This window comes from Trichomycterus rosablanca, chromosome 3, assembly GCF_030014385.1.
Source record: "Trichomycterus rosablanca isolate fTriRos1 chromosome 3, fTriRos1.hap1, whole genome shotgun sequence".
NCBI lineage: Eukaryota > Metazoa > Chordata > Actinopteri > Siluriformes > Trichomycteridae > Trichomycterus > Trichomycterus rosablanca.
In genome coordinates, this window is record NC_085990.1 from 52,048,952 (window position 1) to 52,064,164 (window position 15,213).

Consider the following 15,213-nt stretch of genomic DNA (forward strand, 5'->3'; position numbering starts at 1 on the left):
GGCCAGCGCTCCTTACTCCTGCAGTCTAGACACACCACGTAAGAAAGAGGCAGATCTGAGCCCGCCATCCCTTTTTTTAAACTAGTCTAGGCTCCTCCTACGCCGCTGCTGTTGGAGCCAATGAAATGTGCTAAAAAGCCCCGGGCTCCGCCTCCCCCCTTCGGTATGAGTCAGGGGGGGGGGATCCGGGTCACGGCGTCATTTTGAACAATAGACCATGTGGTCTGGATGTAATTTATGTTTAATAATGATATGTTAAAAACCTAACATCGTTTAATAATGTGCTACATGTTTAAATCCCACTCTGAAATGTAGTGATTATTACTGAAGTGAATTATTTCGTTTTATATTTCGTAATCTCAAGATAAACGTTTTTTGATGATCCAGGCATTAGCAACTTAGGAACGAGAGTTAGCATGAATAAAGATAGAACACATGACTAATAGTTTACTGATGACAGATTTTAGACTGTTTGATATTATTTTACATGCTTTAACAAAATTGCCATTTATTTATTTATTTATTAGGACTTAACGTCATGTTTTACATTTTGGTTACATTCATGACAGGAACGGTAGTTACTGCTTACACAAGATTCATCAGTTCACAAGTTTATTATCAAACACAGTCATGGACAATTTAGTATCTCCAGTTCACTTCACTTGCACGTCTTTGGACTGTGGGAGGAAACTGGAGCTCAAGGAGGAAACCCACACAAACACGGAAAGAACATGCAAACTCCACACAGAAAGGACCCGGACCGCTCCACCTGGGAATCGAACCCAGGACCTTCTTGCTGTGAGGCAACAGTGCTACCCACCGAGTCACGGTGCCGCCCAAAACTGCCATAAAGTCATTTGCAATCTTAATAAGAATTAATAAGGCTAATTTGGTGGAGTGTACTCTCCAGATCTCCAGTAACAGCTTTGTCCTTTTTGGGGGCGGCACGGTGGCTCAGCGTGTAGTACTTGCGCCTCACAACAAGAAGGTCCTGGGTTCAATCCCCAAGTGGGGCAGTCAGGGTCCTCTCTGTGTGGAGTTTGCATGTTCTCCCCGTGTCTGTCCAAAGACATGCAAGTGAGGTAAATTGGAAGTACAAAACTGTCCATGACTGTGTTTGACATTAAAACTTGTGAACTGATGGTCGCTCAGGTGGCGCAGCGATAAAACACGCTGGAACCAGAGCTGGGATCTCGAATACATCGTATAGAATCTCAGCTCTGCCTGCCGGCTACGGCTGAGCGGCCACATAAACAACGATTGGCCTGTTGTTCAGATGGGCGGGACTAAGCCGGATGGGGTCTCTCTGCTGGCTGATTGATGGCGCCTGCACAGAGATGAGAAAAGAGTGCTCTCAGTGTGTTTCTCCGTACACAACGCTGATCCGCACTGCACTCGTCAAAGTGTGGGTGATAAGATGCATACGGCATGCTGCCCACGTGTCGGAGGGGCGTGGGTTAGCTTTGTTCTCCTCAATCAGAGCAGGGATCGGCATTGGTGGAGAGGAAGCATGACGCAATCGGGCAATTGGACGCGCTTAAAAGGAAGAAAAAGGAGAGAAAATGCATAAATAAAATTTTTTTTTTTTAAAAAGCTTGTGAACTGATTAATCTTGTGTAACTAGTAACTACCATTTCTGTCATAAATGCAATCAAAATGTGTAAAACATGACGTTAAAATCCCAATAAATAAATAAATTCTGTCCTGAATCACCAGCAACATTTAACATTAACGTTGTTAAACTGAATAATTGTACTATAAATAAATATTAGCCAACACACAAGGGTTAGTTAAATGACAGTTTGCATTATTAATAAGATTACATGCATAAGAGTAAGGTCACAATTTATTCTGTATATGCCTTTGATTAATAAATGCTAAATGAATCATGTGAATTATATAATCGTTGAAATCTTGATTAATCATAAATTATAGTATAGCCTTGGTGGAGTGTACACAACCTTTGTTATCATGAGAACACTGGAAGAATAAGTCGTGATCTTAAGAAAGCAACTTTCATATTGAGGTAACTAAAACAAGTTGTGATCTCAAGAAAACATTGTTTATTAATTTGTTTATTAATCTCCAGTAACAGCTTTATCCTTGTGAGGGTTGATGTGGATCTGAATCCTGTCCCATTAGCCAAGTGATCTTGCCAAAGATAAATAAATACAATTTACATTTTAATAAGGTCACAATGCATAACTGTGATTGTAAGTTAGCAAATTCACAATTTATTCTGTATATGCCTTTGATTAATAAATGCTAAATGAATCATGTAAATTATATACTGTAGTCGTTGAAATCTTGATTAATCATAAATTATAGTATAGCCTTGGTGGAGTGTACACAACCTTTGTTATCATGAGAACACTGGAAGAATAAGTCGTGATCTTAAGAAAGCAACTTTCATATTGAGGTAACTAAAACAAGTTGTGATCTCAAGAAAACATTGTTTATTAATTTGTTTATTAATCTCCAGTAACAGCTTTATCCTTATGAGGGTTGATGTGGATCTGAATCCTGTCCCATTAGCCAACTGATCTTGCCAAAGATAAATAAATACAATTTACATTTTAATAAGGTCACAATGCATAACTGTGATTGTAAGTTAGCAAATTCACAATTTATTCTGTATATGTGTTAATAAAAAAATGCTGAGTGATAATGAGTCGTGTGAAATGTATAGTTATTGAAATCTTGATTATCTATTATAATCTTAGATTGATGTGAGAACTGATAAATGTATTTGCACCAACCACGATTTATTAATTAATCTCCAGTAACAGCTTTATTCTTGTCAGGGTTGCAGTGGATCTGCAAGATGAGTTCGCAAATTCACAAATAATTGATCTGTGTGAATTTGTGAATTGATTTTAAGGTTAAATCTTAGCCGAAAATTATAATAACTTTGGTGAAGCGTACACAATCTTCGTTATTTTTTTAGCATTTATTTATAACGAGGTATCCACAAAAAAGAAATCAGTGAGAGAAAACTAAATAACACACCAGTGATTATAACCCTAGATTGACATAAGAACTGATAATCTTTTTATTTATTCATTATTTATTAATCTCCAGTAACAGCTTTATCCTTGTCAGGGTTGTTGTGGATCTGAATCCTGTGCCAGCAACCTTTAATGTGTCAGCAAGGTATCATTATTAACAAGTTCAGCTGAATAATTGTACTTATATATAAATAATAGCCACAAAGTTTACATTTTTAATAAGGTCACAATATACATATGTCTTTGGTTTATAAGTGCTAAATAAATAATGTGAAATAAAGTGTCATTGAAATCTTGTTTAGCCAACAGTAATAATACCAAAAACATAATACCAATAAATGTTTATAGTTTTCTGTATGAGTTAAAGTGTAATAGAATTTATTCAAACTTTTTGAATGTTGCTTTTTGGAGTTGTTTTCTGTACTCTGAGCTTTGTAGATTGTGATTTACCTCCATGCAGAGCTACTTATTTAAGTGACTCAAAGCCCCGGTATTTAGAACTGTAGAACCTCTGTGTCTTGAGTGACCCTGTGTGTTTCCTTTTAATATTAATCACTCTTGGCTTTTATTCATTTTTAAAGTAATAGTACGTTGTGCGGTTCCTACAAACTAAGAACCCCCTCGGAGTTAAAGTGCATGTCTGTAGGCAGTGGCATTAAATCTAAAGCTTGTCTGACCTTTGTGACACATAATAGTTATCCTACATTAAAGACCTGCTCTAAAAGAGAGGGAAAACTTCAACTTGAATTTTAGCTCGTCTCTTCAATTCACTTTGTAACCAGCTGTAACTACTGAAGCTGTTTTCATTGTACAAATGTGACCGGTCTAGCAGAGCTCGCAACTTGTAAAATAAAAGAAGTTGATCCCAGGTTCATTAACCTTTTGGCACTCATCAAATCTTTAGCATACTACGCTCTCTAGGACTCCTGGACTTGTACAGCTATATTAAGGATGGCATTTTTCTTTCCCTGTTATTCAAGCCAACACCTGCAATTTCTGTCAGATTAGGTTTACAGAACAAAGCAGTTAGTGCATTTACACTTTTACATTCTATTTTAACTGGTTATAAAGTAAATAAATGTTTACTTTATGGTATATTGTTGAAAGGGTAAATATGTATAATAAATATAATAAAAAAGTGTTATTAAAGTATATAATAAAAGGGTTCTTTAAGTATAATACTCTAAAACATTTATTTACCTTTATTTTCAGGAGTAGGGCGACATGGTGGCTCAGTGGGTAGCACTGTTGCCTCACAGCAAGAAGGTCCTGGGTTCGATCTCCAGGTGGGGCGGTCCAGGTCCTTTCTGTGTGGAGTTTGCATGTTCTCCCTGTGTCTGCGTGGGTTTCCTCCAGGAGCTCCGGTTTCCTCCCACAGTCCAAAAACATGCAGTCAGGTTAATTGAAGACACTGAATTGCCCTATAAGTGGCAATGGGTGTATGTATGTGTGTCTGCCCTGCGATGGCCTGGCGCCCCGTCCAGGGTGTTACTGTGTGCCTTGCGCCCATTGAAAAAAAGCTGGGATAGGCTCCAGCACCCCCCGCGACCCTGATTGGATAAGCGGTTAAGAAAGTGAGTGAGTGGCAAGGCAAGGCAAGGCAAGGCAAGTTTATTTGTATAGCACCTTTCATACACAGTGGCAATTCAAAGTGCTTTACACAAGGAAAAATTAAAAATTAAAAGCATTAAAACATTCCTGAGATCTAGAACCTCAGAAAGACTTCTTGCAAACATTTAGTTACAATTAAAAACATGAAATTCAAACAAGAGAGATAAAAATTAAGAACTTGAAAAATTAAAAGAAAATATTGTAAAATATACCCTACAATTTGGTAAATACGAAATTAAAACAAGAGAAATAAGCAAATAAAACATAAAAACTAAAAGAAAATATAGTAAAATATACCCTACAGTTTAGAGAATATGGAATTAAAACAAGACTAAAAGAAATATGGTAAAATGAGGGTAATAGTAAAAATATCGAGCTCAATCATAGAGTGAGTGATTTAGGCCTCATTCTGTATGTGCAAAAAAAGCTTAGCTTAGTAGACAGAGTGCATGTGCTTGACTGGTCTGTCTGCAGTCCAGATCTGTCTCCTGTTTATAATGTAAAGAAAGAGAAGTATCAGATTAAAGGATTGTTGGATTGTTATGCAGTTAAAGTCTCATATTAAGCAAGAATGGGCAAGAAATATATTCCAACAATTAGTATCCTCAATTCCCAAATAATTAAAAATGTATTTAACCCTTTGATGCACAACCTGGGTCAAAAGTGACCCAACTGAGTTTTTATTTTCTATATCTTTGCAATAAATTAATTTCGTCATTCAAGCTTCCATGAATTTTTCAATTAACTTGTTTTTGATCATCACAAATCCTTATTTCAGTTTTATATTTTTTGCTTTTTTAATAAAAATCATTTTTGTATCACTACCCTTCTAATGCACAACATGGGTCAAAAATGACCCTTATGTATTTACTATGGAATTTGACAGGAACTACTGACATTTGTAAGTGTTTGTAGTCAAAAACATATTTACTGATCTTTTGAAAGACAACCAAAGATTAGGCTCTTGAATCTTGAATATGTCCAATACTATTAGCTTGCTAGCTGTTTACATATTCTAGTATAGATAGCTTTTATTAGCTAAGACAGCAAATACATGAATAACTGACAAATGTGCATATGAAAATATTCTTGAATGGATGAATATGGGTCATTTTTGACCCATGTTGTGCACTAGAAGGGGTTTGCTTAGCTTGTGCATCAAAGGGTTAAGAGGAAATTTAACATTTGTAGTTTGTTGCAGGCATCAAATTCTAAATGTTTTATATTTACAAAATACAACAAAGCCGATCTGTAAAAACATTGGCTATCTTTTCTTTCTATTTTTATCAATTAAATAAAGATTAAACAGAATAAAGGAATCACAGATTCCTCTTTTTACTATATTTTACTAAATGTTTCAACTTTTTTTGGAATCAGGTTTGTAAAACAAATTAAGCTTCTCCGCTTTTAAGATGAAAATGTAATGCAAATGAACGGGTTGTGCACCCATGGTGAGCCATTCGAGACAAAAGCTCCAGTTAACCTGAATAAATGTAAATGTGACACATGGCTGATCCTGATCCCTGTGGGAGCTCTGCTGACACTGCAAGTCACAGACCGTGGCAGCTTGGACGCATGGATCGCACAAACAATTGTACACCGCTGCTACAACATTTCACTACAATAACATTGGAAATTAAGGCACCCTTTCTGCACAGCATGCTAGTAAATAAAGAGGACTAGTCTTTTTTTAGTTTGCTCTTTGACAGTGCAAGAGCAATTGATAATGAACAATTTCAAAACACAAACTAAAATTAAACACGAAGTAATTAAGCACAACACTACATGGTGGAGCTATTAATTATTATTATTATTATTATTATTGTTTTTATAATCACCAGTCTTGTAGTGCTTTACTTCTTTTAAACAATGTCACATTTAGCTTTAATTTATAATCATCCCCTGATTTTACTTACTTAATAGAACAGTATTCTAACTGACTTTTACAAAACACTTAAACAGTTGCGCCAATATAAATGATAAATAACAATAATAATAATAATAAGAAGAATTAAACAAACGTAGCTATATGTACAAAGTCTTAATTCCAAGATCAAAGTTTATTTGTCACATACAGGTCATACACGTCATCAACTAGCAGTAAAATAGTGAGAAATGACTACATATACACTGATCAGCCATAACATTAAAACCACCTCCTTGTTTCTACACTCACTGTCCATTTTATCAGCTCCACTTACCATATAGAAGCACTTTGTAGTTCTACAATTACTGACTGTAGTCCATCTGTTTCTCTACATATCTTTTTAGCCTATTTTCACCCTGTTCTTCAATGGTCAGGACCCCCACAGGACCACCACAGAGCAGGTATTATTTAGGTGGTGGATCATTCTCGGCACTGCAGTGACACTGACATGGTGGTGGTGTGTTAGTGTGTGTTGTGCTGGTATGAGTGGATCAGACACAGCAGCGCTGCTGGAGTTTTTAAATACCGTGTTCACTCACTGTCCACTCTATTAGACACTCCTACCTAGTTGGTCCACCTTGTAGATGTAAAGTCAGAGACGATCGCTCATCTATTGCTGCTGTTTGAGTCGGTCATCTTCTAGAACTTCATCCATTTGACGCTGCCCACATGCGCTGTTGGCTGGATATTTTTGGTTGGTGGACTATTCTCAGTCCAGCAGTGACAGTGAGGTGTTTAAAAACTCCAGCAGCGCTGCTGTGTCTGATCCACTCATACCAGCACAACACACACTAACACACCACCACCATGTCAGTGTCACTGCAGTGCTGAGAATGATCCAACACCTAAATAATACCTGCTCTGTGGTGGTCCTGTGGGGGTCCTGACCATTGAAGAACAGCATGAAAGGGCTAACAAAGCATGCAGAGAAACAGATGGACTACAGTCAGTAATTGTAGAACTACAAAGTTCTTCTATATGGTAAGTGGAGCTGATAAAATGGAAAGTGAGTGTAGAAACAAGGAGGTGGTTTTAATGTTATGGCTGATCGGTGTATATACACATCTCCACAAGTCTGTATCTGTATTAAAAGTAATAAGCATCTATAACATATTACAATGAGCACATTGATATATAGCTGTGATTTATCCAGCACCAGGCACTATTTGTCAGTGTTTTGACCAATCAGAATTGATAATTGAACAGCACCCAGGAAAACCATTCTGATCAGCCCCGGTTCTGGACTGCTTTGCTTGGGGGGGCAAAGACACAATTTGGGGGGGCAATGCCCCCCTCAGCCCCCCTAGCCCCGGTTCTGGACTGCTTTGCTTGGGGGGGCAAAGACACAATTTGGGGGGGCAATGCCCCCCTCAGCCCCCCCCTAGCGCCGGCCCTGATTCTGATTATGATTTGGGTGGGTCCACAGTCCATTCTAAAACACTGAAACCCGAATCTAAATCTACTATGTATATACTAGTTCACCTATATAATAAGAAGCCTTTTAAACCCTGGTAAATGTCAAGGTTTTTAAGATTTTGGGTGCATTCGGGAATCCCAGCACTGACTAAACCATGCACAAAGTGTTTTAAACAGTTACAGCATTAATATGCCCAGGTGCTAAACATAAATTCCAGCTGAAAGCGCTGCTTGTTTCCTGTGTCAAAGAAAGAATGATAACCTCATTATATAAGTGCATGCACACAACCCCCTGTCCACATGGCCTGTGGTCATTCTGACCATGTGACATGATGCCAGCGCCTCTCATGTTTGCTGAGTTTTTGCTGAATGGCCCCGCACCCTCCTCCCAACCCCCGAATTTCCTCATTAAGATCAATGAGACGTCCTTGGGATGGCCTAAGAAGCTTGAATCGAACAGTGGCCAGCCTCCACCAGCCTTAATCTAGCCCCCAATAATAGGGGTCAAAGGGTCTCATAGAGGGCCCTGTCATTCAGCCAGGCGTCACACTGCTTTAATGGGAGCACGCATCTGGAGTGTAAACCCCACTGAGAGGCTTCCTCCTCATCCACTAAAGCCAAGCCAGCACCCCATCCTGAGAGCCTGTAAATGATCTCTAAAGTCAGGTCTCCATGTGGTAACTATCTTTTACAAGAGGGACCATCCATGTAGCATTACAAAAGAGTGAGAGCAACTCTGGGTTTTAGTGCTGGGTGGTTTTACACAACGAAATTTAATTGTGTGGCTACAGATGCAAAACAGATAAAACTACAGGATCTACAGAATTTAAAATCTAAAAATTCTATTAATTGAATTTTCCTGCATGTTCAACATAATTTTAATTCACTAGCATTTGTGTACTGACAAAATAATGGAAGATAATTCCAGTATGATCCAGTGTGACCCCATACATGTTGCTAAAATTATTAAGGAGTGGTTTGATGAATGGGAGGCTAAGGTGGCAAAACTGGTGAAGTGCAACTGGAACATGGGTCTTGGGAGCTTAGTTTGATTGTGGACTCTGGTCACTGTCTGAAAAAAGTTTGCAGAAGGTGGATCCTCTACTGGGAAATACCACTGGGTGTAAATAAATAAGTGAATGTCAGTGTTAGCACCAAACTCATGTTAGTCTTACCATTATAGAGTGTTCATACATCCGGTTTCAGGGTCGACGGACTGGTTTTTCGTCTGCCTGTCCGCAGTCCGGCACAATGCCTGGGCGGACATGTATTTGTTCTCCTTTAGAAGCTTGTAACAATCCTGATTAATTTGTCTGTCATTGGCTTATGAACACGTCATAAGAAATGACTCGTATTTAATTGGTTTTAGTAAGAACGTTCACCACTTATAGATATAGACAGACAGACAGACAGACAGACAGACAGACAGACAGACAGACAGAAAGATAGATAGACAAATACATAGATAGGTAGATAGACACAGACATATACATAGATAGATGGAGACAGACAGACAGATAGAGATAGACAGATACATCGATAGATAGACAGATAGACAGATAGATAGAAAGACAGACAGACAGACAGACAGACAGATAGACAGACAGACAGACAGACAGACAGGCAGATAGATAGATAGATAGATAGATAGATAGACAGATAGACAGACAGACAGACAGACAGACAGACAGACAGATAGATAGATGATAGATAGATAGACAGATAGATAAGTAAATAGATTATTAGATTATAGATAGATAGACAGACAGATAGACAGACAGACAGAAAGACAGACAGACAGAAAGATAGACAGACAGACAGATAGATCAGATAGATAGACAGACAGACAGATAGATAAGTAAATAGATTATTAGATTATAGATAGATAGACAGACAGACATACAGTACATACAGACTGACAGATAGATGGAAAGACAGACAGACAGATATATTATTAGATTACAGACAGACAGACAGATATATTATTGGATTAAAGACAGACAGACAGACAGATAGAAAGACAGACAGACAGACAGATAGAAAGACAGACAGACAGACAGACAGATATATTATTAGATTACAGACAGACAGACAGATTTATTATTAGATTACAGACAGACAGACAGACAGATAGATAGAAAGACAGACAGACAGATTGTTAGATTACAGACAGACAGATATATTATTAGATTAAAGACAGACAGACAGACAGACAGATAGATAGAAAGACAGACAGACAGACAGACAGACAGACAGATATATTATTAGATTAAAGACAGACAGACAGACAGACAGAGATAGATAGATAGACAGGCAGACAGACAGACATATATATTAGATTACAGACAGACATGTTATTAGATTAAAGACCGACAGACAGACAGACAGATATTTTTTTTTAATTCCGAAGGAAATTAAGGCCTCAGTAGCCAGTTACATATCAAAAGTAATAGAACACACTATAAAGATTCACAGTATACATTCAAGACACAAGACATGCTTTTTGTATTGAAGTATTGCAAGTTGGCTCTAAATGTGGTGAGTAGAACGTTTATTAATATGGCAATGTTCTAATTTTCTCAATAGATGCCCTCCTGTTTGGGTTTATGGAAGTGGTTGGTAAAAATAAATGAACGGTTCTATAAACAAGCTTAAAGCTCTTCGGGCTGCCAGTGATGAGCTTGAGAACCTCCTTAATACAATAGAAGTGTATATTATGGTTAATGGTTTCCATTATAACGTCCATCCCTTGTATTATTTAAGCTAATTAGTAAACCAGCTAGCTCAGGTCTGTGTGGATCCGGATGGAGCCAGTAAGTCTGACCGGGATTGGATGAGCCCACGTCCCGCCCCGGTCGTCACTTGAGCTCGGCCCCCCGTGTGATCAAGCGGAAGTGAACTCAGGTTTGTACGCGAATATACTCGCTAATTCACGTTCCGTGGGGTGAATACGAAGCAAAATGCGCTTTAATTTCCACGACGCGGAGTGTAAGCGCTGTGAAGAAGCTGTTATTTGGAACTGACGGTGCCTGCTCGGGTCGGTATCTGCAGCGTGAGCTGGACGTGCAGCGATATGCTGGTGTGGAGCGCCAGGCGCGGGGAAGCCTGTGGAAAAACACGCCGCTGCGCCGCTTCCAACTGAATCCACGGATCAGATGGTTTTATTCCTGTTGCCATCAGTGTGTGGACTTATTTGACTTGCGAGGGTGAATTCAGGGGTTTAAAGGCTGCATTTTTCCCCTTAGAAAAGACTGAAAGACCCTGCAGGAGCGACACGGGACTTGAGTCGCGTTCGGTGAATCGTTGAATTCGGCTGCGCTCCGAGACACAGACGCACCGACCACCAGAACGATTTTCTCAAGAAGTCGCAGACAGATGAGAATGAAATGAGTCGCAATGAGTCGAAATGAATGCGACCGAAGAATTTAGAGACTCGGGAGACCAAGACGCGACGCTGTTTTGAGTCATGCGGCGTTGGGGGAGGATCGGAGCGGGGAGCGCACAGACAGGAACGCGTTTCACGTTACGCAGGGACGTTAATGCTTAGGGCAGGAATCTAGCATGACAACAGGTCGGATTGTAAAAGTTTAACACGCACAGTGTGTAAAAGTGGACGATTCGATTCCTTACTGACCATTACGAGCAGCTAATTTATTCCCAACTTTATTAACCGCTTTATTAATATTGCGCGGATGCGGATTAACCAAAGACGGTCTAATTTACGCAGCAAATTCCAGACAAATAGTAGCACATTTCTTTAATACCTTGAAGTCAAAACCTCCTGGGTGACCAAATAGTGGACTTTTCTTTTAAATGGGCCTGTAGTTATCGAATACGAACACGAATAATCGGGCGCAAATCGTTAAACGAGCGCTACTCCTCAAATTTGCGCACTTTGTGATTAGTTTGTTTAGGCTTATGTCAAACCAGACCACATCCACGATAGAAACCAAGCACACGTAAGACTCCACGATGGTGTAGCCCAAATAGTCGCGAATAATCGGGAGCAAATCGGCGCGCATTCCTTAACTTCGCAAGATTTGCCACAGTCACAGCGAGTAGGTGATGGCTTAGTTAAATAAATCGCCGACCTCTCGACTCATGATTTGATGACCTACTGATCCACTTAACCCCCAAATGAAATGGCCTCCTTCCCAGATTCGGAGGTGCAGACGTGCCCGCTGTGTAAGGAGCTGTGCGGCTCCTCAGCTCCGATCTCCTCCAGCTCATCTACCTCGTCGTCGTCGTCGCAGACCTCCAACTCGTCCACTACCTCGTCCACACGCAGGCTGCACGTCCTGCCGTGTCTGCACGCCTTCTGCAGGCCCTGCCTGGAGAGCCTGAGGAGCAACGGCGACCCCCTTAAACTCCGCTGCCCCACCTGCGACCAGAAGGTGCCCATGTCCGAGTCGGGCGTGGACGCGCTGCCGTCGTCCAACTTCCTCTTCAGCAGCTTGCTGGACGTGGTGGTGTCCACGGATGATCCTGGCACGGGGGGCTGCAGGGGTAACGGGGGGCTCCTCCGCGCTCAGCCCTCGCTGACAGATCCGCAGTGCAGCTCCTGCGACGAGGGCAACTGTGCCAGCTCGCACTGTCTGGACTGTCAGGAGTACCTGTGTGAGAACTGCGTGAGGGCCCATCAGCGAGTCCGCCTCACCAAAGACCACTTCATCGAGAGTCTGCACATGGGGCCACGCACCGGGGGCCCCTGCACCCAGAACAGCCTCTCCCAGGCTTTCCACAACTTTTCCTTGCTGCCCGTTTTCCAGGACCGTGTGGATTACTGTCAGCAGCACGACAACGCGGTAGGTCCTGTCAGATACTTACAAACACACACACATTCACTCAGGTAACATCCAGGTCCTGTTCAGGTGGACCCTGAGGTCCTCACACACCTCTACACACCTCTTACAGGTTATTTTTGATACTAAATAAGGGGTGTGCTTGGATTTGTGCTTTGTAGGGTTTTGTATCGAAACAAGCTATACTTTGTGTCTGTGCTGTATTGAATGGCTTTCTAAATCAAAATAAGAGTAGTAGGAAAAAAAAAAAATAACCTTAAAAGGTTTTTTCTTCTTATTTGTAATTGCAGTTAGTTAGTAAGCACAGTGACCAAATCACAAAATACATCGATAACAAAAAGATTATGTAATAAAAATAAAAACAAATGCATCTAATACATGTGTAAATATATAAAAAAATGACAAGGAATCCAAACCACCAGTCAAATTTCATGTTATTAAACAATAAGTAATTATACACTGACCATGCATAACATTCTGAGCACTGACAGGTGAAGTGAATAACACTGATTATCTCTTCATCACGGCACCTGTTAGTGGGGGGGATATATTAGGCAGCAAGTGACATTTTATCCTCAAAGTTGATGTTAGAAGCAGGAAAAATGGGCGAGCGTGAGGATCTGAGCGAGTTTGACGAGGGTCAGATTGTGATAGCTAGATGACTGGGTCAGAGCATCTCCAAAACTGCAGCTCTTGTGGGGTGTTCCCGGTCTGCAGTGGTCAGTATCTATCAGGACCAGTGGTAAACCTGTGACAGGGTCATGGGCGGCCAAGGCTCAGTGATGCACGTGGGGAGCGAAGGCTGGCCCGTGTGGTCCGATCCAACAGACAAGCTACTGTAGCTCAAACTGCATTGCAGTTGCAGGGCTGTTTTGGCAGCAAAAGGGGGACCAACACAATATTAGGAAGATGGTTATAATGTTATGCTTGATCGGTGTATACTCTACATTAGGTGCTGCACAGTTAGTAAACCCGTGCCTGTAATTTAACTTAAATGATGATTTATTTGTTACATTTTACAGATTGATACGATTGAAACTTGATACGAATATATAATATTATTTTTTTTCCATGTTAAATTCAGCATATAAACAAACACAGCATATAAACATACATACGTATACGTATGGTCACTTCAGTCAACAAAACATGGTATTTGACTGAAGTTCTCTAGACTTGTACACAAGTTAAAACTCAGTAAGTAAAGAAAACATCTTAGCAGCTTTAATCTACAGTAAATAAACAGAAAAAATGATGTTCTTCTGGATTTATTTAAGACAGTTATTTCAACAGTGCCAGAACACTTAACATACCAAGAAGTGAGGAACATGCTGGCTTCAAAAAGTGAAATAAAACATTGATGTGTCAGTATAAATTAATTTTTGGACAGTAAAAAAAACAATAAACACTTTTCAGCTGTAATATAGCTGTGATTATTCTTGTTTTTCTAATGTGTTCAGAGTTGTGCTAGAAGCAGAAAAAACACTAACACCAGTGCTATGATTGTTAAACTACCTGCTTAGCAATATTAATGCGTGTATTACATGTTATTAAAATCTTGCAAATAAATATTGTAGGTGTGTACGTGTGCCATCGCTTTTTATATCTGAAACAGTATCAGAAACTGTATCAGAAAATGTATCAGCTTTTTGTACCATCTTATGTATAGTAACAGTAGAAACAGGTCGTGTTTTGTACAGATTAGTGTTTGACCGCTTTGATGGAACCAATTATCAGTAATCAATAACTCAGACATCCATGATCTATATTTAGCACCGATATTGCCTACAAATCTACAGAACTGTCACAGCTATACACAATAATAACTAAAACTATTAATATTATTGTTCATTTTAATTGAGCCATATTAATTTTACACCTTTTAAAATATTTGTGAATAAAAAAAATAAGCAGGATTTGATTTTAAAAGGTAAAAGCTCAGATGTTTTCATCTAAATTGTGAAAATTAAACCTTTTATCTAATAAAAAAAACTACTGAATTTATGCCTTAAAGTACGTATTTAGATTATTTATGATTGTACAGTTGAAAAGATTATCATGTTAAACAGGTTTAAGAGACACTTAAGTGTTTGTTTCATTAATTGAAGTCATTATTAATTATTACTGTAAAAATGAGCTGTTAGTTTTACACCTTAAACTAAATTTGTGAATAAAAATTAAGCAGGATTCGATTTTAAACGATAAAAGCTCAGATGTTTTCATCTAAATTGTGAAAATTAAACACACTATATTATTACATCATAACAAACTTGAATTTATGCCTTAATGTGCATATTTAGAGATTGGTTAGGATTTTACGATTTAAAAGATTATCATGTTAAACAGGTATAAGAAGCAGTAGGTGTTTGTTTCATTAATTGAAGTAATTATTACTGTAGAAATAAACCCTGTTAGTTTTACACCGTAAACTGGTAATTTGTGAATAAAA

General features: G+C 39.2%; 1 protein-coding gene across 1 annotated transcript in view; it reads left to right on the plus strand.

The window, feature by feature from the left end:
• The first annotated feature begins 11,038 nt into the window (after positions 1-11,038).
• Positions 11,039-15,213, plus strand: part of trim71 (tripartite motif containing 71, E3 ubiquitin protein ligase) — a 32,536-nt gene continuing 28,361 nt past the window's right edge. Inside the window, exons 1-2 of the mRNA XM_062992232.1 lie at positions 11,039-11,057; positions 12,103-12,767. Of these exons, the coding sequence (XP_062848302.1) occupies positions 12,105-12,767 (663 nt within the window). The 5' untranslated portion in view covers positions 11,039-11,057; positions 12,103-12,104. The remainder of the gene's footprint in view (positions 11,058-12,102; positions 12,768-15,213) is intronic.